Here is a 25,860-nt window from a genome sequence, read left to right as displayed (position 1 = left end):
TGGGTCAACCCCATGAGGATCACGTTCCCCAGGCATGGGGTGAGGTCCTGGTGCGAGGAAAAGCAGGACTCGATAGGAGAACTAGTGGTTAGTGCCGAAGTGTAGCGGAAGATCCGCAGCCTCTCTCTTCAAGGTGGGCAGCAGCCCTACAGGTGCTCTCCGAGGTCCGCCGAGGACGCTTCAGAACCGGCGAGGGTTTTGCTGCACTGGCCGCAAAACTCCCGCATACTCCCGGCATGCCCTGGGTGTGGGCCGGGTATAGACTCCATTTCCCAGGCTGCTCCGGGCCTCGGCCACGACGCGCCGGCGCCTATAAGAGGCAGAGCGCTGCAGCCGGAGCCTATTGTTAGCCGGAGCCGGGACGGTTCTGGGCTTTGCTGCCCGGGGAGCCGGAGTGCAGAGCCGCCCGCCCCCCGCCGCCTGCCGGCCGGCCCACACACCCTGCAGCCCCGAGATCCACGCGACGGGCCCGGGAGCCGGCACGCCTCGATCTCCCCTCCTTGCACACGGACTGAATAGGCAGCTAGGGCGGCGGAGACCGTGACGGGAGAAGCGGCTGCGGAGGGGCCGGTAATGGGCCTGGGGTGCGGGGCGGAGGGGTCCGCCTCGTCCTTGCTTGGCAGCAGCTCTTGGGCGGCCGTGGAGCAGCGCTCCGGCGCCGAGCTGTGCGGACCGAGGAGGCGGGGGGCGGGGAGCCGGGACGCCTCTGGGAAGAGGCGTGGGAGCTTGGGGCGCCGGGGACGCGGGCCCGGCTGCAGGCTAGCTCGAGGGACGGATGGGCGGCTTGGAAGCCGGCTGGATTGCGGCTGACGGCTGAGTTCGGAATGGAGTGGGCAGTGATGTAGGATGGAGGGAAGTGAAGGAAGGGGAGGGGGACTGGAGGAAAATGTGGGAGGAGTGGTTGGGAATTTGTGAGTAGCAGGCTGGAGGATATGGAAGGCTGTGGGGATTGCAGAAGATCGGAATGAGCGGGAAGGGTAGCGGGAATCAATGGATTGAGAGCGGAAGGGTTCCTCAGCGGAACTCAGGGGAACTGGTGACTTGGCATGTCCCTTGTGCTCTGATTCCCGATGTCTCCCATTTTTCTGGCGTTGTGTGCAAAAATGAGAGCATCACTTGTCCTGGTTGCTAGCTTGATCCTTTTCACAGGCCTAAACACGCAGCCGCCGCCTGCCATCCATCCCTTTGAGTGCTGTGGTCTTGATTCACCCTTTTAGAAGGGTTGAGAGTGGCAGTGTGACACAGAAGCCATTCTTCAGTATGAAAGGTTAGAAGTTATTCCCAAGAGATGACACTGTTCCCCGTGTCCTCCAGTTTCCATGGTTAAAACCCCAGCCGATCCACATTCTGCTTTTCTTCGGCGGCTTTAAATTTTACAAATCTCTAAAAACCAGGATGTCGGTATGTGGGAGAGTTATAAATGGCGATATCCTTCAGAGGAGAGTTAATGCAGCATCATGTTCCAGGTCTCTCACAAGGCTCTCGTGTCTTCTCTAGGATGTGGTTTACATAGGGAGAGGCGAATTCTAACCTAGGGTTAGTAAAGGGGTAAAACCCTGGGAGGGGAGTTGGGGTGGGAAGGGGCCTTCTTTAAATGTTTTGTTTTTTTTTTTTTTATTTATTCATTTATTATATATAAGTACACTGTAGCTGTCTTCAGACACACCAGAAGAGGGCATCAGATCTCTTTACAGATGGCTGTGAGCCACCATGTGGTTGCTGGGAATTGAACTCATGACCTCTGGAAGAGCAGTCGGGTGCTCTTAACCGCTGAGCCATCTCTCCAGCCCAGGGGGCCTTCTTTAAATACCTATCTGAAGCAGCAGGGTCACACTGCCTTTGCTCTTCCATGATCTTGGTGATCGCAAGGACACGTAGAGCCATAAGATAGTATTTGCGAATCACCCACAGCATCTTAGGAAGGGGGAACAGGGAAGGGCATCTTACTCAAGTTTACTCTATGGTATAACAGGAGCCTCTCTACCTCTACCTGAGTCGTGGCTGGTAGTCTTAACAGTCTTATAAGAGGTTCCTTGACCTTTAGCAGAATATTGGGTTCTAGTTGGATGGAAAGGTTCTCCTCTGTGAGGTGTACCCTGTGTTAGGGTTTTGGAGTCATCTAAGGAAAAGGTTCATATCACCGAAACTTTACAAATATATTCTGTGTCCACAGTTTCCCCCTGAACTGTATTTGTCGTTGATGATTTTTGAGACAGGGCTCCCGTGCATACCCTGGCCAGCCTGGAACTCACAGAGAGCCGCCTGACTCTGTCTCCTGATTGCTGGGATGAGCGTGCTTTGCCACACCCGATATTTGCTCTTCTTATATAAGTTGGGATTTGAGGTTTGAGTCCTTATCAGTCTGAAAGAGAGCGTAGACTTAGTACTGAAATATACATGCTGGTTTTATTTGGCGCTAGCCTAATGTCATCTATGTGCTGTAGCTGTGAGCCATATACGAACCTTTGGGAAATGCTCAGCTAGAAACAGAAAACACTGGCTCTTCAGGTCACTGGCAGGTGAAAGCTTTTATAGGGAGATGCATTATCTGTTGTTCGAGATGCTCATTTAGTTAGCTACTCCGACTTGCATTTCTAATCTCACCTTGGTTATATCTGTGTAAGGTTTCAATGCTTGCATATAACTTAATAAAGTAGAGGAGTGGGAGGGGGGTCGAGACAGGGTTTTATGTAGCCTTGCTTTGCTGCAGACTTGCCTTGTAGCCAGGGATGACCTTGAACTCCTGCTCCTCTTGCACTTAAAGGCTGGGATTACGTGCATATACTGTCACGTGAGGGTCAGTTTTTTTGTTTTTTTGGTTTTTTTTTGATCTTTTTACCAATGGTTAAGGGGATAGTCGAGTCAGTGGGAAAGACTGGTTTCTACTTTGGGTCTGAGAGGATGTTAATTCGGTGAATAAAAAAAAAATATGCAACTTGTTCTCATGGTTACTATAGTAATGGATTAGAGTTCTTCTAGGCAGGATGGAATGGGGAGGGTTTTCCTGTTAACCACGAACGTCTTCAGGCTCTCTCGCCAGAGAGTTGGACCGTAAACGTGCACTGTTTGCCAGCGGATGGCGATAGAAATTAAAATCTTCAGGGCTGGAGGGCTGCACTTGGGGCACACACTTGAGAGACTGAAGAAGCAAGAGGACCATGGGAGTTCCAGACCTTTCTCAAGAAACAGGCTGGGGCCTCATGCGGCTGAGACCGTAGCTAGACTTAAACAATTAAAACAGGCAGTTTCACAGGAAGTACCGCTAACATCCTGAGTGGGTGAAGAGAGCTAGAACAGTGGGGTCCTGGATTTTCCTGAGGGCTATGCAGGAGATGGTCTGTTGTCATTGTTCTGCGGTGCTGGGAATTGAAGCCAGAGGAGGCCTCAAAGGCCTAACAGGCAGCCACTGGGTTAGGGAGCTGCGTCCCAGTCCTTTAGTGGAATAGGTCATCTAGGTCAGTAGGCACACGATTTACAAATGTAGGCCTGATTATCCTTGGCTGCTTAAGAAAAATTACTTCTCCTTACATCTCAGTTTTCCCCTCCCTTTTCTTTTACTGCCTACCTCTGTCATTGCCCAACCCACAACCCCAGAGGTGGGAGGAAGGGGCTCGGAACACCAGCATCGCCAAGCTCAAGGGCACAGAGTAAGCGGGATGAAAGGGTCCTCGGGGGCAGCTGGGTAAGATAAGGGGGAGTTTTAGTAAGAGAGATGGGTTTGGCACAGATCCAACTCCATGGGAGACTTAAAAAATAATAGTTCAAGGAAATCCACACGGCCGGAAGCAAAGGACCCTGAGGAGAGAGGCAGAGTGTACAATTGCTTCCAATCCCGTCCCTGAGTGCTTCCAGGCTAAGGAGCAGCCATTTTTCTAGAACCGTTAACCAGAGTTCAGTTAGATTTGAAGGGACGCTTAAGGTTTTTCCAAGAAAACGTGTTTTTTGCTCAGTGTTGGTTTCTTGTGTAGTTGAGACGGCATGGGGGGAGGGGATTCAGTGGACAGCATTCTCCTTTCCGCTATAGCATCCACATGAATATTTAATGACAGAGGTCCCTCCCACCCCCCCCATGCTCCTTCACCCAAAATAGACTGGAATGAGACATTTGTTAGCTGGAAGGGTATCATCTTTAAGCCCAGCTAAGATCTTAAACTGTAAAAAGTCCCGTCGTTCTCTTACCTCTTGTCTTTTCCTAATGTGACCTGTGGGCAGACCCTAGGAACACAGCTCATAATTCAGACTTATTTGATTCTTTAAAAACCTTCTAGATTTTATGTGTAGTGGCGTTTTTTTTTTTTTTTTTTTTTTTTTTTTTTGTTTTTTTTTTGTTTTTTTTTTTTTTTTGGTTCTTTTTTTCGGAGCTGGGGACCGAACGCAGGGCCTTGTGCTTCCTAGGTAAGCGCTCTACCACTGAGCTAAATCCCCAGCCCCGTGTAGTGGCGTTTTTAATCTGCATGTATGCCTGTGTACCATGGTGCCTGCAGAGGCCAGAAGAGGGTTTCAGACTCCCTGAATCTGGAATTAGAGGGTTGGTTGCTGGAACTGAACCCGGGTCCTTTGGAAGAGCAGTTAGCACTCTCAACTGCGTACTACCAGCCCCTAATTATCTTATATATAAATGTTTTTAGTCAGGTACTGTGTATCCCTGGCTGTCCCAGAACTCACTATGTAGCCTAGGCTAGGCTCAGACTCAGAAAGATCCACCTGCCTCTGCCTCCCAAGGGCTGGAATTATTGCTTATGCCACCATGCCCAGCCTTGATTATAATTCTTAACAAACTCTTGATTGTAATTTTTCTTCTCAGCCAAACTTATTTGAAGGCTGTACTTGTTTGAAAGTTAAGGTGCTCAGGTTCATTTTTTGACATAAGTGCAGAGTTCTTTTCATGTGATCTGAGTAGATATTTCAGGAAATCCCCAAAGCACCCACCAGGTTTGCTTTAACTTTGTAGAGCTGATCTAAATTGCTACTAAAAGATGGAGACCAGAAAATCAAGATGTAGCCAATACCTCCCGTCACTACAGTGCATTCTGGGAAGCAGCTCTGAAGCCAGGCAGTCACGACTGCATGTCCCGGTCGGTGCTGTTAATCCTGCAGCACAGTCAGCAACTAGTGAGACCACGGTGTGGGGGTCCCGTGCCTCGTCATGTGTGGGATGCCTCTCAGCCTTTCTCCTGCAGAGTTGTGTTCTTTAGGAGCTTACGTCTAACGAGGGAGGAAGAGACAAAAAAGGCTTGTGCCTGCTGTGTCCTGTAGCCAGGGTAATCTCTTCCGCTTTCCCTTGATGGCTTCTTTTCAGAGGCCAGAGAGTGTAAATCCGTGTTTTCCTCTGTGCATAGAAAATGATGAGAGGCCATGAAAAAAATCTGGTTTCTGAATTGTATGTGGTGCCGGGATCAAAGTTGGGGCCTCGTGTACCCCGGGCTTGCACTCTGCCACTTGAGCCGCACCCACAGCCCTGCTCTCTGGGTTTTGAAGCCAGTGCAGATTCTAATCTCGCCCCCTTTTCTTCAGTACTAAGTTTGCCCTTTCTGAGAGTCTGATGAGACGATTCACACTTGTGAAGATCTGGGTCAAGGGTTTCCCTGGCTGCCAATGTCCTTCAGAATTGAGAGACTCCAGCAGAATTTCCCAAAATGTGTTCCAGAGACGATTTGCCCCCTAACATACTCTGGGAGCAGTGGGTTCCATAATCAGGTTGTGAAACGCTGAACTGTTTTCTCCCAGCTTTTACCTTGACCTAAGTGTATTAAAAAAACCCCTAGGAGGTACTGATATACATAGTCTTCTAAACTCTTAACACAGCAGTCCTATTTTCATTCAAAAGGCTATTAATATCGAAGGAACTAGTATATTTAAGATATAGTCTTGGGGACAGGCCAGACTATATTATCTCTGGGATTAACACTTGGGTCTGGCTTTGGTTTAGGCAAAGCCTATGCTCTTTCTGATCTAGTCTCCCGGTGATACTTCAGAGTACTGTCCTGTGTGGTCAGAAGGGCAGTGAGCAGTAGCCTGGGCCAATGACTGCTGTGGCCAGCAGGGCTGAAAGTGAGGCTGTCACTCCCCTGGGAAGGTGCTGCTGCAAACTGATTGTTCTAAGAGTGACTGAGGGGCTGGAAGGGAGCAAGTGAGAGCATTGGCCTGAGCCAACAAAGAAAGACCAGGTTGGAGAGGCAGACTCAGTGCCGGCCAGTTGCTTGTCTGCAGTGAGCGTGCTATGTTGACAGACTTGCCAGCTCTGTCTTGGGACCACACTGCTGACTGCTGTTCTCCCCTGGGCAGAGTCCTCATGCTCCTGGCTAGCTGGTGGTGAGCAGCTTGGGGCCATCGTGGTTGGCTCCCCAAGGAGACCTTTGGAAGCCAATGGATGCGTTCTCGGGCTCAGGCCTCAAGAGGAAATTCGATGATGTGGACGTGGGCTCGTCAGTCTCCAACTCGGATGATGAGATGTCCAGCAGCGACAGTGCAGACAGCTGCGACAGCCTTAACCCTCCTACGACTGCCAGCTTCACACGTGAGTGAGCCATTCCTTGTGCCTGACCCACACTCCACAGAGAGCCCTGGAGCCAGCCCGGGGGTTTACCCTTCCCACAGCATGCCCTTGTATCTGGAAAACCTCACTGCTCCAGTAGCAGAGGCTAAAGTGATTCATTCTACTTGTGTTGCCGTTTGGTGCCCCGATGGGTGGGATTTGGGGGAGGAAGAGACTTTTACTTCAGGGGACTTGCCCAGGGGTTCAGAAAACCGTAGGGGAACAGGAGTAAATGTTTGGTTTGGACACTGGAGCACCTGCAGAGGTCTTCAGTCCTATTGTCTCGAGCCCCTGGATCTCCGAGGTTTGAACCCTGAACTGAAACCCCTCAGCAGAGGCACTGGTTCAGCAGAGCACTCCTGGCAGCTTTTCTGGTGGCGCCTGCTGGGCACAGTGGCATTTCTCAGCTCGCTCTCAAGCTGTGCCTAAAGCAGCTCAGACAGTGAGGGTCAGGCTTGTTTACTTGGCCGTCACAGTCAGGCCCAAGGCCGTGCGCGTCCTCATGCACTAAGGTATGCTCGAGTGGTTGCAACAGAGACCTCACGGCCTAAAGAGCCTAAAATGTTTATCATCGGGTCAATTAGAGAAAATCTCCCTCTGCAGAAGAGTACGTCCAGCTGAATCTCCTCTGTGGTGGAAATGTCCCTGTCAGTGGTTATTAGTCGCATGTGGCTGTTGAAATACAAACTGAAGAGCTGAATTTTTAAAATTTAGCTTTAATTAGTTTAAATCATCTCATGGCAATTTTCTTTTCTCCTGAAATAAACACCTAGCATTCCCCAGTTGCTGTCTAAAAATAGATCTCGTGCCCAGCAATTTAGATGAAGTCAGTGTGGAGGCAGGGGGATGAACCAGCTGAGGTTCAAAGCTCCTTCCAGTTTCGCATATGACTTAAGACTTGGAAGTAGTCTCTGGTGCGGGAGAGCGGGAGAGCCTCGATGACTAAGGGCAGGTGAGGGTCCTGAGCTGGCTGTCTCCGGATTAACACCCATGTGCTCCTTTTCACAGCAACATCCATCCTGAAGCGACAGAAGCCCCTGCGGAGGAAGAATGTCCGCTTTGACCAGGTGACTGTGTACTACTTCGCCCGGCGACAGGGTTTCACCAGCGTGCCCAGCCAGGGTGGAAGCTCTCTGGGGATGGCCCAACGCCACAACTCTGTGCGCAGTTACACCCTTTGTGAGTTTGCACAAGAGCAAGAGGTGAACCACAGAGAGATTCTTCGTGAGCACCTGAAGGAGGAGAAACTTCATGCCAAGAAAATGAAGGTGCCTGTGGGGTGTGGGGTCCGGTGCCTCCTGAGTGTCGAGGCCAAGTGGGAACCCTGTGTCCAGCGAGGTTGATCTGCACTGTTGATCTTGGCAAACAGAGTGCGAGCTCTGTTTCTAATGAAAGTCTCAGATTTCCAAACGTGGTCTCCTCTTGTCATCTCTGGTGGCAGTGTCAACCAGAGATAAAAAGCGACTTTCTCTGCACAGTCCCCTTACTACTTGTCACAAGAATGCTTTTTTAAGCATGGTGTGAATACTCAAAACTTCTCAGGTCTGTCAGCAAGAGAACATAAGTTTCCTGTGTCAGTGGTTGTTTTGATTAGAGCAGGTTTTGGATCTTTGACAGATCTTGCATGGCCCTCTGTGATCTGTACATTGTCACCCCAGAGGGCTGACATGGTCCCCTTGGAGACAGTAGCAGTAGGTGCTGGAGCGATGGCTCAGCACTTGAGAGCATTTATGGCTCTTACAGAGGGAGCAGCTAGGTTTGGTCCACAGCATTCACATGTTGGCTCACGTGGCTAGACTGGATGTGCTATGTAGACCAGGTGGCTTCGGGTCACTGGTAGATACCTGCCTGCCCGTCTCCCAGGTGCTGATGTTAAAGGCATATACTACCAGACCAGGCCAAATAAATCAGTCTTTAAAAAGAAATACCCCGGGGTTGGGGATTTAGCTCAGTGGTAGAGCGCTTGCCTAGCGAGCGCAAGGCCCTGGGTTCGGTCTCCAGCTCCGAAAAAAAGAAGAAGAAAAAAAAAAAAAAAAAAAAGAAATACCCCACCTACTCCATACTTGACAGTGACAGCACCAGAAGACTCATCAGACACCCACGTCGACACTCTATCAGAGTTTCCACAAGGCCTCAAACTTCCCAGAGACGAGGGTACAGCTCAGTGGTTAGAGCGCTCCCCAGTGTGCATGAAGCCTCCAGTTCCGTCCCCAACACAGGTTAGAGAATATGAATGAGTTTCTGCACCCCGCCGTGAGGCAGCTGCATTATTTCTAGGGTGTAGACAAACTGAGGCCTGGCTGAGTTGGAGAAGGGTGTCAGGAGGGTGTAGACCAACCAGGTCTCACTCACTCCTCGCAAGCCCTCAGCCTACTCCTAAGGCCTCACACGTGTTACTCTAACCACAGTGAAGTTCACCCTTCCCTTTCTTCTGAGGAATTCCAGTCACTGACCCTGTCACCTTTCTGTTGCTATAGTAACAGCTAGACAAATAAACGGCTTCTCCCTTGCAGTGAAGGCTCTCTGCCCCTTTCCTAGAAGGCAGCTCCCCCACAGGAGGTGGAGGGGTAATGTGAGAGGTGGCATTGCTGAGTGTCCCGAGCAGGAAGACTGAGCACGCCATGCTGTCAGAGCATGGCGGGAACCTGCCTTCCTCCCCGGAAGGCTTCCTGTCCTTAGCACCTATACAGGCGCAGTCTTGAAATTACCCATGTGCCACGTGTCTTGGGCGCCATTCGATAGTTCTTTCCCCTCAGGGCCCTTCAGTGAACTGTTAGAGCGCTGTAGCCTTCGTGTCATATAATTTTCTAATATTTTAGTTTTGCTTTATCCATATGGGATTTATTACTGTAAGTAGTTTGGATTGGGTGGTGGTTGGTCTTGCCTGGTTTTGTTTTGGGGGCAGGTCTCGTGACGTTTAAGCCTTGAACTTGCAGAGCTGGGGATGGCTTTGGGCTTTTTTATTTCTTTTCTTTTTTTCGGAGCTGGGGACCGAACCCAGGGCCTTGTGCTTGCTAGGCAAGTGCTCTACCACTGAGCTAACCCCCCAACCCCGGCTTTGAGCTTTTTGTTCTTCCTGCTTCTACCACTTCCTAAGTGCTGGCATTACTAAGTGTAAGCCATCCACTATACCTGGCCTTAACTTTTCTCTCCCCCAAAATATCTAGCTGTCCCAGCCCTTTCATGACTGGGTGCCTTGCTCTGCAATGCCCCTTCTGTGGAGATCTGAATTCTCCTGCATCTGATGGCTTTCCTTTGGGGGCAGCGGGAATGCCGGGGACAGGCCAGTTTGGGGACACATGGGAATGGTTGTAAGGATACAGAGAGGAGCCTGGCAGTTGCTTGCCTGGTGTATAGGGAATAGACTTAGAAGCTGTAAGCCCCACTCCGCTAGCTCCCCACAAGCAGTGAAGTGCACTGCTCACCGGTGGCTCAGGCCTGTTGCGTCACCCCTCGCAGGAGCTGTTCGTGCCCCAGCACTGTGGCTGTCTGATGAAATAGACTGAAGACGCCAGCCACTGGGCTTTCAGCCCGCCAGCAGCTTCCAGGGCCCCAGGGGCCGGGCCTCGTTTTCTTTACTTAGATCCTCTAGTGAGTTTGAAGAACTCATTCAGCCAGAAACTCTCTCCAGCCTGTCCTTCTAGAGTCCTGCCTGGCTTTCTGTCCACCTTGCAGAAAACCCAGCTTTCCGCTGATGGATATCACACAGTGTTATTCAGACTGCCCTACCTCACACCGTTTTCCTTTGAAGTCAAATAAATGAGAATTAGAAGGAGGAGAGTACATGCTTCTTCTAGCCCCTGTGCTGGAGTGGTGTTCGCAGTTGTGAATAATAACCACCACCCCCCAGCAGTGAGGTGCAGGTCTTCTCACACGGTGACTATTTACCGCGTGGGGATTCTGTTGACAAAGACCTGGGAAGCTGGTGCCATTCTCCAGTGCACCCTTTCTTTCTGAAGGTAGCTTTGGGTTCTCCTGAGGGCATTTTGTAAGGTTCCCAGTATCGCTAAGGAACACCCAGCCTCTGGTACACTGTTAGCTCCATGCAGGTGACAGTTTAGAAATGGAGGGAACGCTGTGGAAATGTTATCTCCTAGGAGGGAAGACGAGGTGTGTATAAAAACCCCTTTAGGCAGGTTCTTTTTTTTTTTTCCAGAGCTGGGGACAGAACCCAGGGCCTTGCGCTTCCTAGGCAAGCGCTCTACCACTGAGCTAAATCCCCAACCCCCTTTAGGCAGGTTTGCTGTGCTGCTCAGGCCCCCCAGCCTCTCCTTGCTAAGCAGCTGGGGTGACAGCTCTGTGCTGCCGCAGCTGGCAGAGACTGGTTTTGAGACTAGAACTGAGAAGGGCGAAGGCTCTGGATTTTAATCCTGTGCAGTCCAGAATGGCAACCACTGATTATTTTGGAAATCAGATAAAACCCAGTTCCAGTCTGCACATTTCTGGTGCTCAGCTCTGGGACAACACAGCTCCTGTCACTGCAGAACTCGGGGGGCTCCGTCACTGTTGGTAATGCTCCAAAGCTGACTTAGCCTGTCTCCTTCCTGGCAGCTGACGAAGAACGGGACGGTGGAGTCCGTGGAGGCCGACGGCTTGACCCTCGACGACGTTTCAGACGAAGACATCGATGTGGAGAACGTGGAGGTGGATGACTACTTCTTCCTCCAGCCCCTGCCCACCAAACGACGGCGGGCCCTGCTGAGGGCTTCCGGGGTCCACCGCATCGATGCTGAGGAGAAACAGGAGCTCAGAGCCATCCGCTTGTCTCGGGAAGAGTGTGGCTGTGACTGTCGGCTCTACTGTGACCCAGAAGCCTGTGCCTGTAGCCAGGCTGGGATTAAATGCCAGGTCAGTTACACACCCAAACCTGGGATGCGGTTGGGCACAGGGAGGATGAAAGCTTCCTACTAGGTGAGGGACCCGTGGCCGAGATACGCTCTGGTTCCACAGCCCTCCCAGAGAAAACAAGCACAGCAGGCCCTGTGGCTGAGTAGGTGACCGTTGTCTTTTCTGTTGTCCACCTCACGGGACACAAGTGGCAGCCTTTAACTCCTTCCCTTGGCTTTATTTAACACATAGCTGTATAGTCTTCTGACCGGCATTTCTTTCCCAGTCTCAGGTTCAGCCAGTCTTAGGATTGGAGGGACTGGAGAAAGCTTGCTTTGGGGGCGGGGGAACCAGTCTTGTTCCAGCTGGTTGGGAACTGATTTGCTTTATAACCAAGGATGACCTTGAACTCTTGGTCCTGCTTCCACCTCCAAATTCTGGAATTCCCAGGGTTTGTCACCTTGCTTTGGGTCTGGGGAAAGAGCTCAGTAAGGTGATGTTATAGGAAACATGTTCTCACTGTTTGCTGTGTAAGTTTTCTGAGTTTTGTTTTTTTGTATTAAGAAGAGAGAAAGAAGCAGAAAGCATTTCTTTCCCTTTTTTTTTTCTTCATAAAACTGGCCTGGAACTCACTTTATAGCCCAGGCTGGCCTCAAAACTCACATTCACCCGCCTTAGCCTTCTCCCACCCTGTGCTGGGATTAAAGGCACGTGCCAGCACATCATCTTTCTAGAGACCCCTGGCCATAAGTAATTATCTTGGCCACTGCTTTAAAACTATGCTGGTTGACCTTCAGGGGAAAGCAGGTGGTGAGGTGCTGCCCCAGTGTGAATCTCAAGTCAGCATCTCAGCAGAAGGCACCTTTGTTTAGTTTCCCTAGAATACATTGCATCAAAGTAGCAAGATCTCCATGCCTGTCATGCAGAAGGCTTGGCCCAGCCTTTTGTCTCAGTGAACCAGGTAAGTTCTTGAAGTTCCTGAGGCACAGACCTCTTCTGCATTGAGATGCCAGCATTCAGAGGTAGCACTAGCCATGCTAACTGGAAGGAGCCTTTGATGAGATTCTTGTCTTTTTATTTAGAAAAGGAAACAAAGCCCAGGGGAGAAAGTAAATGGCTCTCTTGAGAAGCCACCACTAATTAATGGGTTGAGCTAAGGCTGAAGTTGCAAGGGGTCGGGAAGCTAAGCCTAGGGCTGTGAGCTTGAGCTGTGCGTTACGGTTTGAATCGGTCGCTTCTCAGGTCCCACTGCTGTGTGTGCCAGTGACTGTCACCTGTCTCCCTTGTTAGAGCTGTCGTTCTTATCTGGCCACAACCTCCTTTGCTCCCTCAGGTGGATCGAATGTCCTTTCCTTGCGGCTGCTCCAGGGATGGCTGTGGGAACATGGCGGGGCGGATTGAGTTTAATCCGATCCGAGTGCGGACTCACTACCTCCACACCATCATGAAGCTGGAGCTGGAGAGCAAAAGGCAGGTGAGTCGCCCGGCGGCCGCTGAGGATGAGCCCCTGCCGGGAGCGCAGAGCTCGGAGACACAGGACTTCCAGGAGTTCATCGCTGAGAACGAGACCGCAGTGATGCATCTGCAGAGTGCAGAGGAACTGGAGCGGCTCAAGGCCGAGGAGGACTCGAGTGGCTCGAGCGCTAGCCTGGACTCCAGCATGGAGAGCCTGGGCGTGTGCATCCTGGAGGAGCCCCTGGCTGTTCCCCAGGAGCTGTGTCCAGGCCTTGCAGCCCCCATTCTCATCCAGGCTCAGCTGCCCCCAGGTTCCTCCGTCCTGTGTTTTACTGAGAACTCAGAACACCCAGCCGCCTCCCCGATGAGCAGCCCATCCTACTTGAACAGTGGACCTCTGGTGTACTACCAGGTAGAGCAGAGGCCGGTCGTGGGAGTGAAAGCAGAGTCTGGTTCAGAAGAAGGCACAGCCTCCTTCCCCAAGGAGAAAGATCTGAGTGTCTTCTCCCTCCCTGTTACCTCACTGGTGGCTTGCAGCCCTTCAGACTCCGCTGCTCTCTGTAAACCAGAAGTGGGGAAAGCACCCAGTCTCAACAAACTCTTGCCTGACGACTGTAACCGTAAGGAGCCTGAACGCGAAGACTTCCACCCGTCTTGGTCTCCCTCAAGCCTACCCTTCCGAACAGACAATGAAGAAGGCTGTGGAGTACAGAACTCCCAGCAGAGTGAGGACCGGACCCCTGAAGACTCAGCCCTAGAACTCCCTCTGGCGGTGTGACTGAGATACATTGTCCATTCTCTATTTATTATCTAATGCCATTTCAAAACAGGACTGCTGCTCCCAGGTTGTTTTGTTGGAAGTCTTAGGAAAGTGGGTAGGAAAGGTTAGTACATGTGTTTTCTGAGAGCGCATACCCAGGAGACCAGCCCCAGCTGCAGGGTCCGTCACCATGCTCTCTGGGCCACCAGAACAAAGGTGTCGATCACGGAGCGAGCTCGGCAGCTCAAGCGGCTCTTTATGCCGAGTGCCAGACCCAAGCATTGAGCAGCTCCCTGCTCCACCCTGGCTCCTCACATCGCGGCGTCTTGTAGCAGCCACACTAGTGGGAAGGCCACTCAGCTGAGCCTACAATGGAGGGGAGATCCCAGAAGAGCCTCTGCTTCTGTACAAAACTCCCAGGGGCTCAGAATGTTTGTTCTGCCTTGTCCCCGCCCCTTTAACTGGTAATAAGTAAATTTCCAACGTGTTTGGTGTTCCCTGACCTGATCTGCAAACTGGGAATCCCTGGTCTGTAACTGAATTCTTTCTTTAGTATGTGCTTCGGTACTCGAGTGAAACTTCTGTCTTGGAAGGTGAAATGCAAGCTGGGTAGGGATGTGGTACAGAGTGAGGCTTGAGCATCAGGCAGGGGTCCAGCATGGAACAATCTGAAGATGGCTTTGTCCAGCTTGCTCTCCCACCTAGTGCGACACACGCACACGCACACGCACGCACATACGCACACACGCACACGCACACACGCACACGCACACACGCACGCGCGCACACGCACGCGCACACACGCACGCGCACACACGCACGCGCACACACGCACTCTCTGTCCCTTTGGGAGGTCTTGGCTCTGAATGGAATGTAAACTGTAGCACAGCTCATTATGACTGAGGACTCCCTCTGTACCTGCCCTGACGGCCCTTCTTGGTTGTGTGGGGTTAGAAAGCTCTTTGGAGTTTACGGTTCAATCCTAGGAGTGGCAGGTGTTTATCGGAACCTTCCATCTGGGAGACTCATGAAAACTGGAAGTCAGACAGGTTCTTAGTTGTGATGTAGGAGTCCCACATCCAAAGGATTCGGGGTCTCCTTATAATGACAGGCATGGCTGGGACTCCACACTTACCTCAGCAGTAGTGCTGCTCCCCTCGTGACGTTCCGAGGCCCACCCAGCACTGACGTTTTTATTGGCAACATTACCTTCTTACCAGGAAAGAAAAACAAACTCGTTCTGTTTTTTTTTTTTGTTTGTTTGTTTGTTTGTTTGTTTTTTGGAGGCAGTGTGTTGCTAAATGGCCCTGGGACTTGCTATGTAGACCAGGCTGGCCCCCAACCTGTGGTGGCCCTTCTGATCGTGCATCCTGAGTGTGAGGACTGCAGGTGTGCATCTCCTTGCTCAGTTTTATCTATTTATTTTTGGTGGGATAATAAGGCCCTAGTGTCATAAACAGACTTTAGTGTATGTGGCAGCAGAAACATCTGCAAAGATCCCTAAGCCTGAAGGACCTTGAACTTAAAGTAGACGCTGGTGTTTAGCCCATTCTGCCACTGTCCCTTCCTCGGTTTGCTTGGTTCTTTTGTTGGGGTTCTTAAGTACATTCTCTTTCCAGATATTAGCGATATCTGAAGAGGTCAAGTGTTCTCACTCCTGGCTAGAACTCGCAGTCTCAAAGACTCAAGCTTAGCTGAGACTTGATGGAATCTTCTTGAAAGTTTGTTGGACAGGAGGGGACTCAGCCCCTTCCCTCCTTAAGACTCCATCTCTCTTAGCTTTTAGATTTGGATTTTCATTAAGAAATGTAAAGAGTTAGGGGTTGGGGATTTAGCTCAGTGGTAGAGCACTTGCCTAGCAAGTGCAAGGCCCTGGGTTCGGTCCCCACCTCCGAAAAAAAAGAAATGTAAGGACTAGCCAGCCCCAGACATTTGATATTTCTATATAACTCTGATTTCTTATTCTAAATGCATTTCATTAATTCCTTGTTGATTCAAACTGACCCTGACGTCTGAGTGCTATATTTAGCGTTGACTAATGTCAAGCAAAGGACCTCCTCTACAACTTAGTCCATCTCAGTTCTGGTGCTACCTGAGTTGGACAGAACTTATGGTTCCTGGTTGCCAGGAAGGCTAGGCCTGTGTCACAGAAGCAGAGCCAGTCCCCAGTCTAGCGTAGATGAACTGTGCACGGCTGCAGCTCTTGTATGTTGTCTCCTCGGACTCCGTACACAGGTCGGACTTTCAGTGTGAACCCAGAGCTTGTCTGGTTCTCTGAAAACAATGTTCACTCTTTAGGTTCTTTACATTGTAATAATGCTGTATTTAAAGAGATATTTAAATGTAATATTAAAGAAATATTGGAGAGTGGTGTGGGGTTCTTTACCTTACTGCAGTGAGAGGAAGGTGCTTCCCTTGCTCTGTATGCAGAGCTACCCTAGACAAGCTAAGTCGGTGATAGGAATATTTTGTGACTGAAATGCAAACCATTGCCTCCAAACTCCTGTCCTGTGAGACCTCCTCATGTTCCCCTTTACTCAGACAGACTTGGCCTGTTAGACCCCTGATGTCTGTGGCTGCGCTTTCCTCTAACCCTGGTTACCATTCTAGCATGTCTGATCCTTAAACACTTCTTCCATTCCGTCAGAGAGCTCTATTCCCACCGGTTAAACACCCATTAGTCAGGTTACGTCACTGTTACGAAAGAAGCCTTAGGAAAGTGAGTAGAGTGTGCATAAGTAATTCCCAAAAACTGGTTTCAGGCAGTCTTTACTTGGGTTTAAAGATAGTGCTTCATGCATTTACAGCAAGTTATTACAGAACTACAGGACATAGATGTACACACAACAGTTAAGCCCAACTCACTATCTCAATGCAATCTGGTCTCCCGGGCTGGGCAGTAATTAGTACCTGTGCGTTCTGACCCACAGCCTAAATAAAGGCAGCCACTGCTGGTTACAGGTGGCTCGCTGCAACACAGTGGAGGTAGCAAACATGTAAGGTCCTTAGGGTGGTGACAGCCTGGAAATTAAGACACTGGGGATGAATGCAGGGAGGGACCAAGCAGCCATTCTTTCTCACCTTCTCCTTGAGAATGTTCCCATAAGTTAATAAAAAACAAGTGTCCAGAGAATACCAAAGGGGCGGTGGAAGTTAGTCCATGCTAGTGACAGGAAAAGCATCCCTAATTTTGGTCTCACCAGAAAGGATGGGTGTGGCTTATATTCTCAGTCCCCAGGAGGCTGAGGCAGAAGTGTCTGTCAGCATTGCCAGGAATCGAAGGCCAGCCTGGGTTACATAGTAAGACTGTCTCCAAAGGGCCAAGAAAGGAATAGGGAGAGGGTGTAAGAAAAAAACACTGCCAGGGCGTTGGTGCAGGGCCAGGCACAGGTGTCCTCACTCCAGGGTAAGCAGCACTATTCTTGGCACCAGAGATCTCTAGCAAAAAAAGATGTGGTGAGGAGCACTCACAAAGTCAGGAGCACTCTCCCAGTTCTCCAAGGCCACACCCCAGAGCTTTGCAGGGCTCCACACCTGTGTTCTAACCCCTTCAAGGTGGAAGAAGGAAAAACCAGACTTCAAGGTCATCCTCAGCTTCATGAGACACAGGGTCTCAGGAAAACTGCCCTGCTGTAAAGGACATGGCAGTGAGGCTAATGCAGTATGGACCTGTAGCCCCAGCACCCCGAAGCCTGGGGTGGGAGGATCCCTTGAGCTCAGGAATTTGAGGCCAGCCGGGGCAACAGACTCACCTCAAAAAAACAAAAAAGCCCATGGCAGTTGTGAATTTGAGGCCACATGATTCCCACCTGGGCAAATGCCGACTGTGTAGGACCTAGGTACTACGTGACCAGAGGTGCTTGCCAGTTCCAGGTTAATAAGGGGACGGCAGCACACACGGGTTGGTTAGGCTCAAGCAGTGAGGGAATGTCTATAGCTCCCGGATGGGTAGCGTGCTCCTCTGCCAGCCTCCCATGCTAGTGGTGCGCACAGTCAGCTGGCACGTGCTCCCTGGTCCCACACCGCTACACTATGCGACTGCAGGACAATGCCATCCTTCCCACGGTTCACTCAGCGCCTTGTCTCAAGGTAGTTGGTGGAGAGCAGGACCACGTTGTGCAGCAAGAGAGACAGCTCAGCTTCTGAAAACACCATCAGAGTCAGTGGTTGCTAGGGGACAGCGGCCTTCTAACTGCCTGGGGTACAGAGCTTGACTGGGGTAGGGCCAGGGACAGGCAGGCAGACAGGGAGGACAGTGGCATGAGGCAATTCTCCACAGTCTCCCTTCACCCCCGCCCTGAGTGCATGCTTTTCTCTGCTTCTATTTATCCACTGTGCCTTGGCTCTCATGACGGTAGTCACCTCATGGTAGAGGTTGGTGCTGTAGTGACAGTTCTCAGCTTCACCAGGGACAATTCTGTCCCTCTCCCCTCACCACCCCAAGCTCAGGAACGCCTGGCAGTGTCTGGAGACATCGTTTGTTTGGCACACTGCAGACAAAGGGCGGTGACTGGCATGGAAAGGGTATGGGAAAGTAAGTATATGTGCTAAAACCCTGCTGTGCACAGGGCATGTTGCAGACAAACGCCAACAGCTCCCAGGCTGTGAAGCGCTGCCTCCAGCAGGAAGCAGGCCTCTGTCTTAGTCCACACTGAGCCTACATGCAGTAGGCTCACAATACCTAAATAACCCCGGAACATAGTACAAATGAGCTGGGGATGGTGCTGCACTGATATAATCCCAGCAATAGGAGGTAGAGGCAGGAGGATGGCTGCAAGTCCAAAGCCAATCTAGGACACAGTGAGTTCCAAAGCAGCCAGAGGTGCACAGTGAGCCCGTATTTTGTTTGTCTGGTTCTTGTCGTGGTTTTTGGTTTGGTTTACAGCTTAGATCCCAGCAGCACAGCCGCAGGCAGAGGTCACCTTACCTTTTAGGCTGCAGGAGATGTGCAGCCATTCTCCCAGCCAAGTTCGACACCTGTCATCAGAGGTGTGGGTAGAGTTCAAGCCACGAAGATAGCAAGCCTGTAGCACTCAGGAGAGAGATGTCCTTAGCAATCTTAGTACGCCACAGACATAGAAATAATCCACACTGATTGGACCTCCTGAATAAGCCACCACCTCATCCCCACAGGAAGCCTCCAGCGTGCAGTGTAAACTGGAGGTGATAAACTCATGTGCCCATTGCTACACGTCCTGCCAAGGCCCACACGCTTAGTCCAGGTAGAGACCTTGAGCAGCGTGCACGAGACCTGCAGGCACGTTCTGTATGAACCCTGTCCAGGTTACCAACGGCCTCAGCTTGGTGTGCAGGTCGGGAGGCTCAGCCCTCTGCTCTGTGCTCCTGGGAGTGAGGAGAGGAGCTAAAGCCCGAAGCCTACTGAGGTGTCCTTGCAGGACACTACATGATGCTAGCCCTCCTCTTCCTGTCTCACTTCCCAGCTGACAGGAGATGAACAGCTGTGCTTTACCACATACTCCCAGGATGCACTGCTTCACGATGGTACCAAAACCAGCGGGGCCAAAACCTGCAAGACTGTGAGCCAAAAACCCCCACTTTCCTCTTTTTTAAGTTGATGACTGCCACTCCCATGAGTCTGAAACAGCAGGCCATGACGGATTCGCCTGCATAATCCCAAACAGCAGGCTTAAAATATATTGTCCTTGATTTTTTTTTTTAAAAACAGGCGTGTGACATCGTACCCTGCCCAGGGTCCCTGCTTCTTAAATTCATCCCTACTCTATGTTCATTAAGAAAAAGTCCACAGAAAGAAAATAAAGACGAGTGTAGAGCCAGGTGTAGTGGCTCTGCCTGTAATCCCAACACTTGGAAGATTGAGGCAGAAGGATTGCTTTAAGTCTGAGGCCAGCCTGTACTACATGGGATGGTGGGGAGGTTTCAGCATGTCACCATGAGCCTGTCATTCTAGCACTTAGTTGGAGGCTAGCCTCATCTACAAAGAGAGTCTGAGGCTAGCCAGGGCTACACATGGAGATCCTATATGAAAACTAAAGTAGCCCAGACACAGAGCTTGAGTTTTGTTCTGAGTAAGGAGCCATGGAAGCCTCCAGCCTGGACACAGCCCTGCCAGACACAGCCATCAGTCAGTCTCTTACCGATCTCACTTCCTGCGGAGTCAGGTGACCAGTCCCCAGCTTTGCCAGAGCCCGGTCCAGCTGGTGAATCACAGCGGTGTGGCTCTTCAGACGCCACCTCAGCAAAGGCGGGGGCAGGTAAGGTGTGAGCAGCATGGCCTGGCTCAAGGCTCTCTGACAAGCAGGGCAAGAAGAGGGAAAGGTTTACTTTACAGCCTCAAACAGGGCGAGCCTGTGGATGCAAACGGCCTCCAGGTGCTCACCATTTGAGAAGCCTGGAGCTGGCTGAAGCCCAAGGGATAGGTAGAGAAGCAGTCTCTGAGAGCCAGGATGTCCTGTGCCGTTGGGTGGGTGCCATTCTGCACCTTGCAAGAGATGGGTAGATTTTAGAAAGCCCTGACTAGCTGCTCATTACTGGTTTAGAGCCCGGGACCTCCAGAGCCCTGGCTGGAGAGATACCTTGGTACACAGGTCCTCCAGATGCCACCGGAGCTTCTCATTAGAAACCAAAGCGCTAGCCCTTCTGAGATGCGTGATGATTTCCAAGTGGGACCGCCTCCGGAAACCATGATAAATGTCCAAGAAGTCAATTTGTTGTTTGGGGGTCCAGAAATGCTTGACAAGCAGTTGCCTAGGAAACAGGTACCTAAAAGGAAAAAGAACCATAAAATCACTTTCTGACAGAGGCATCTTTCAGAGTGGGCTAGTCAGGTACCTGGCGGTCATGGGTCCTAGGAAGCCGGCAGAGGCCTGTTTCTCTACACAACAGTCTTTCTCCTGTGTGTCTCACCCATGTCTCAGATCAACCGCAAGCCGTATTAGTGAAATGTGGTTGAAGGGAGGTTCGGTGTGCGGCAGTCAGGTAAAATGCCTCGCTTTGAACTAAAACTTAGAACATGCTTTGGAGCGGTTCAGACAGAGGTACCTGGTGTGCATAATGCAGACTGCCCACCATAGCACAGTCACATGTACACAGTCCTGAGAAGGCCAGAATGTGCTCTTTAATCCAGTTACCCCGGCTACAAAGCTCTAGCACTACTTTTATGGGCAAGCGAGGTTTATTTACTTTTTTCCACTCGGGGTAATCAATTCACACAACAGAGCAGAGATGAGTCTACGACCTTAAGACACAGATATCACAAGTACGGGCTGCGTGTGACGGCACACACCTTTTCAGTCCCACTGGGAGGTAGAGGCAAGCCTCTCTCTGTTCCAAGACAGTCAGCGCTGAGGGTGAGACCTTGGGTTTTGGTTTTGGTTTTTCCAAGCTCATGCACTCACTGGAGCTGCGACTGTGCTGTATGAACCACCACCCAGACTGCCGTCCTGAAGAGGCACCCATCTCCCAAGAATCCACATCAGAACACAGACATAGAGTGGCCTTGGGCCCTCCACCTGGCTCACTCAACAGCTAAATTTCATTGTCGAGCCTGTTAATGTCACCCACATAAGACAAACCAATCGCTCTCCTGAGAAGTCTCATTTTACTATTTATCCATTGATTATGTGCATATGAGTGCGGCAGAACAGGGTGTCAGCTCCCCTAGAGCTAGAACTACTACAGGCAGCTGTGAACCATCCAGCGTCGGCGCTGGGAGGGAGAGCTGGGCCCGCAGGCCCTGAAACCATGAGAAGAGTGGTTTTCATCTTCTCTGGTCCGAAGCTGCTGTTACCCCGCAGCCCGAGGCTCAAATGCCACGCAGGCTCCCTACATACAAGCGTCATCTCTGGCTATCAAATAACGAAGCCATGATATCGGAATGCAAAATGATTATTCTGCTGAGAGTGTCATTCGTCTTGCAGAGTAAGATCCTGTCTGTAGGGTGGGAAGACACGAAGGTTACTTTATGACACCCAGAGCTGCTGAGCCACGTGCACCTGTCACTATGTGACTGAGTAGTTCTTAAGGACGTTGGGACAAAGGCTGGAGGGATGGTTCAGCGGTTAACAGCACATGCTGTCCCTACAGAGGACCCAGGTTCAGTTCCCAGCACCACAAGATGGCATACAACAGTCTGTGGGCCCTCACGTGGTGCATATACACCCATGCAGGCAAAACGCTCAGAGACGTAAAGTAAAATAAGTAAATTATTTTTTTTTTAATTTGGGATAATGAAAAGATTGAAGCAGTAAGTTTGATGACCTCTGACCTTCTGAAATGAAAAGTTTTTTAAAACGATTTTCTTGGGAGCTGGGGTTAAGAGCACTGTCTGCTCTTCCATAGGACCCAGGTTCCATTCCCAGCAACCACATGGCGGGTCACAATCATCTATAACCCCAGTTCCAGGGGACCCAACGCCCTCTTCTGCTTCACTCCCGCATGCATATAATTACGCTCACACAACCACATATACATAAAAATAAAAGATAAAAAAGTAAGTAAAAACAAATAATTTCCTTGGCGTTTTTTTGTTTGTTTGCTGTTTGCTTGAGAAAGGTTTTGGGTCGCTCTGCTTAGCCTTTAACTCATGCTATCATCCAGGCTGCCCTAGGGCTTCTGACCCTCTGCCTCCAACGCCCAAGCACTGGGATTCAAGGCTGGAGAGATGGCTCAGAGGTTAAGAGCACTGGTTCCTCTTCAGAGGACCTGGGTTCGATTTCCAGCACCCATATCTGTAACTCCAGTTCTAAAGAATCTGACACTATCTTCTGGTGACTGAGGGCACCAGGTACACGTGTAGTGTAGACATATATGCAGACAAAGCATCCATACACGTAAGGTAATAATAAAATACTTTTAAAAAATGTATAGTTTCAAGCTGCTGGTGGTATATACTCACATTAGCAAGAAGACCAGGTAGTTGGCAAAGGGTGGAATGGAGATGAGGCCTATGAAGAGACACTTGGTGATATCTCGTCGGAACTAAACAGAAACAAGCAGATCCCATTTTAACCCGAGCTCCTGATAACGTGGCCAATCCCTCCATCCCACTCACTTAAAATGAGCCTGCACCGCAGCCTACAGAAAGGACCCTGCTTGCTTCTACTTCTGATGGTCCCTTGAGGGTGGAGCCTCGGGTGTGAATTTTTGTTATTCCCAAACACTGAGTTACGGGCCTGGCCTTTTATCAGATCCCTAAGTGAACATTCTTGGATGTGCAGAGTGAAACATTCTCCTGGGCTCTTACTTCAGCTTCAGACTGCTCCTCGGGTCACTGCCAGACACTTTCTCACTGCAGCTCCGTGCAGATCTTTGTGTGTTGAAAACCAAACTGGGTTTTATTACTTACAGATTTAATCAGCGAGTGCACCAGGAATTCTACATGCCCTGCTGCGAACCAGATTCTCAGCGAACCCAGTTCTGACAAACAACAGGACGCCCTTGGCAAAGGGGAATGTGTGACCACTGATCGACAGGAAGAGAAAGAAGCAGAGTTGAGCTCCAGGTTAGTTACCTCGCCCAGAGCTTCTGGGTGTTTGTCCCTGGCCCGTACCTGTCTCAAATGCTCCATCTCCCGGTAAGAGAGTTGATGAAACTTTAGATTTTGTTTCCACATGTCTGCCTTTATTCTTCTAGCCTTTTTGGCATCAGCCCATAACATCTGTATTCCTGCCCCATTAAAGTGGAGGACAGAACGTGGTGTTATCCCGGTTTGAATCTCCTACTGTGGTCACGCACATGCACACACACCAGCCCCTCCCCGGCACTACCAACAAGGAAGCTCCCGATCCCTTCCCCGACACATCACCCAGCTGAATTATGATCTGCTGTGGAAGAGTTCCTTACTCATGCTTGGTTTTAAAGTCTAGCTCCCTAACACAGGGGCAGCATGGTCAACTAACCCTATGTATTCCCCAGACAGATATTAACTTGCTGCTTCCTGGGGAGTGTTTATAATTTGCATAATTTGACATACGGCTATGATTCCATTCTGAATCTTCAATCTATGATAATCCTTATATTTATCTAGTTATTTTTTTTTAAATGCTTCCAGAGCTAGAGAGATGGCTCAGAGGTTTAAAACATTTACTGCTCTTGCAGAGGACCTGGGTTCAGTTCCCCAGTACCCACGTGGTGGGTGGTTCACAACCATCCAGAACTCATGTTCCGGGGCATCTAGCACTTTCTGACTCAGAGAGCACTAAGGCATATACACATGTATACATGCAGTCACACAAATAAAATGAATAAAATCACCTTTAATGCTCCCAGGTTTATGAGCGAAATATTACCTAGATTGGCTTCAAATAATACAGGGCATGTATGCGTATATATGATTGGTGGCCATTAAATATTTTTTCTGGGGGTTTATTGTTTTTGTTTCTACAGGATCTTGCTACGTAGCTGAAGCTGGCCTAGAACTCCCGCTCCTCCTGCCTTGGGTTGCTGGGTTGTGGGGCTGGAGACACAGAACCACCATAGCTGGCAAGGCAGCCATTCCTACCTCCACTTTTCAGACAAAGTAACCAGGAAGCTAACTAATTACAGTAACACTCAAAGTTGGCAACAGTCTATTGTTTTAATTAGTGGGTAAAAGTATAGAATACAATAGTAACAGTTAACACTTTCTGGGCACTTAGTGTAGAGCTTGCCATACTAAAATAGGTCAGGCCATGTTCCAAGCATTTTAAATGTGGGGGTTTAATCTCTGCCATTAGGTGTGGGGCCTCAGCATGGTAATCCCAGCACTCAGAACATGGAGGCAGGGAGACCGTTAGTTCAAGGTCATCAATGACTCAGAAAGCCTCAGGCCAGCCTGGGCTACACTCTTTCTAGACAACTAAGTAATAGTCATAAACAGGTAATCAGTAGGCAGCTTCTATTGCTTCTTTATAGATGAGAAACCAAAGGGACAGACCATGTAAGTCACCACCACCAGTGCACAGTCTAAATCACAAATGGGGATTTGAGTCAGGCATCTTGGTTCCAGGGTCATGTGACATTACTTCACATCCCTTCAACCTAGCTGGCGGACCTCCGCTTTGAACTGAAACACCCGGAAACCATGTGTATATAATTCTATTTCCACTACAAGTTACCTAAACTGCCCCAGGAAGCAGCAAGTTAATATCTGGTTGGGGAACATGTGGGGTTAATTGACTGTGACGCCCTGGTGTTAAAAAGCTGAAGTTTAAAGAGAAGCATTTACATCTGGTTTTCTTATGATAACAGTCCCCTGCTCTTGTGCAGGACAAGGAATTTCTAAGGAAATTAGAATATATCTCCTCTGCTCTCTCCTGTGATGTCAGATAAGAGGTGACCTGTCTACCCTAATAACATCCTTCTAGATACTTAAGAGGTGGCCATGACAATTTGTAAGAATTACTGCTCAAACGCTGGAGGAAGAGAAGGCCTCCCAATTCACAGCGCTGCAGTGGACCCCGCACATCCACTGACTGTAACTAACGCTGCCAGGAGAGCGGATTCGGGGATTTCGATGTTAGCGTTTACCTTTTATGAAGGTTGTGTACAAGGCATAGAAGCGGGGGAAGTGACGCCCCAAGAAACGGTGGTACGTTCCGTTAATCGCCCTCGTCTTGGTCACCACGTAAGAAATCAAGTTCTTCACGTCCGCCTTTGGAGAAAGGTGAAGCTTTGAAGACCTACAAGGAAGACCAAAGAGACGATCTGCGAACTAGTAGAAGCCACTTCGTGCCTGGGGCCCCTACTATAAAACAACACGAGTTCCCGTGGGCGGAACTCGACCCTTCTGGAAACTCAAGCCCTTTGGTCTGAGACCAAAGGCAGATCGTGCAGAAAAGCCGTGAACAGAGGGGTGAGCGTGGAGTGCGCGCACAACCTGCGGGGACAGGGGAATGCGAGCTGAGGCCATGCAGAGATGGGGAGGGGAAGCTGATGGATGAGCTCAGGATGTGCGGGGAGATCTCAGGACACAGAGCATAGGGAGGGTTGGGGACCGGCGTTCGGTAGGGATCCAGCGTGGAAAAGCAAAACCCAGGGCCCAAGGCGTGGGATCCCGAGAGGCGGAGGCTGAGCCGCTGGAAGGGCTTCTACGTCAAAAATGCTCTTCTCTCTCCAGGGCCCTCACCGAGGGGCTCGCCACGCAGGGCCAGAGCGGCCCAACTGCAGCCTCCGGGTGACAAAGGGTCCAGGGGCGACGGTCGAACCCCACAGAGCAGCCCGAGACCAGCACACCCTGGACAGCGCCATCTTCACAGGCGGGGAGGGAGAGGGGAGACAGGTCGTCTCCGGGTCAGAGTGCGCCCCGAAGCACGCACGCGCCGCC

General features: G+C 50.4%; 2 protein-coding genes across 7 annotated transcripts; one reads left to right on the top strand and one right to left on the bottom strand.

Annotated features, from left to right (window-relative positions):
- Positions 1–106: 106 nt before the first annotated feature.
- Positions 107–15,945, top strand: Csrnp2 (cysteine and serine rich nuclear protein 2). Of its 2 annotated transcripts, XM_087557596.1 has the most exons (6): positions 343–570; positions 1,150–1,267; positions 6,286–6,517; positions 7,544–7,803; positions 11,087–11,383; positions 12,696–15,944. In XM_087557596.1, the coding sequence occupies exons 3-6, from the start codon at positions 6,367–6,369 to the stop codon at positions 13,593–13,595; spliced, it is 1,608 nt and encodes a 535-aa protein (XP_087413722.1). In that variant the 5' UTR covers positions 343–570; positions 1,150–1,267; positions 6,286–6,366; the 3' UTR covers positions 13,596–15,944.
- Letmd1 (LETM1 domain containing 1) lies at positions 12,421–25,814 on the bottom strand. Of its 5 annotated transcripts, none has more exons than XM_087559028.1 (9): positions 25,663–25,813; positions 25,065–25,216; positions 23,107–23,222; positions 22,453–22,535; positions 20,132–20,318; positions 19,936–20,037; positions 19,694–19,846; positions 18,505–18,601; positions 12,421–12,736 (listed from the first exon to the last, which is right to left on the bottom strand). In XM_087559028.1, the coding sequence occupies exons 1-9, from the start codon at positions 25,782–25,784 to the stop codon at positions 12,633–12,635; spliced, it is 1,116 nt and encodes a 371-aa protein (XP_087415154.1). In that variant the 5' UTR covers positions 25,785–25,813; the 3' UTR covers positions 12,421–12,632. The 5 variants fall into 5 exon arrangements, with proteins under 5 accessions (XP_087415154.1, XP_087415155.1, NP_001116253.3 ...); NM_001122781.3 differs by lacking the exon at positions 12,421–12,736 and adding an exon at positions 16,331–17,719 and having other exon boundaries at positions 25,663–25,814; XM_087559029.1 differs by lacking the exon at positions 23,107–23,222.
- Positions 25,815–25,860: the final 46 nt, after the last annotated feature.

This window comes from Rattus norvegicus, chromosome 7 (assembly GCF_021556685.1).
Source record: "Rattus norvegicus strain SHRSP/BbbUtx chromosome 7, alternate assembly SHRSP_T2T, whole genome shotgun sequence".
Lineage (NCBI taxonomy): Eukaryota > Metazoa > Chordata > Mammalia > Rodentia > Muridae > Rattus > Rattus norvegicus.
This window is presented reverse-complemented; position numbering and strand designations above follow the sequence as displayed.

Excerpts from the sequence above, each read along its gene's own strand:
- Csrnp2 (XM_087557596.1), top strand. The coding sequence starts at position 6,367 with ATGGATGCGTTCTCGGGCTCAGGCCTCAAGAGGAAATTCGATGATGTG. Across the intron at positions 6,518-7,543 it reads TACGACTGCCAGCTTCACAC|CAACATCCATCCTGAAGCGA; the intron begins GTGAGTGAGCCA and ends TCCTTTTCACAG. Across the intron at positions 11,384-12,695 it reads AGGCTGGGATTAAATGCCAG|GTGGATCGAATGTCCTTTCC; the intron begins GTCAGTTACACA and ends TTGCTCCCTCAG.
- Letmd1 (XM_087559028.1), bottom strand. The coding sequence starts at position 25,784 with ATGGCGCTGTCCAGGGTGTGCTGGTCTCGGGCTGCTCTGTGGGGTTCG. Across the intron at positions 25,217-25,662 it reads CCTGCGTGGCGAGCCCCTCG|GTCTTCAAAGCTTCACCTTT; the intron begins GTGAGGGCCCTG and ends TCTTCCTTGTAG. Across the intron at positions 20,038-20,131 it reads TGGAGGACCTGTGTACCAAG|GTGCAGAATGGCACCCACCC; the intron begins GTATCTCTCCAG and ends ATCTCTTGCAAG.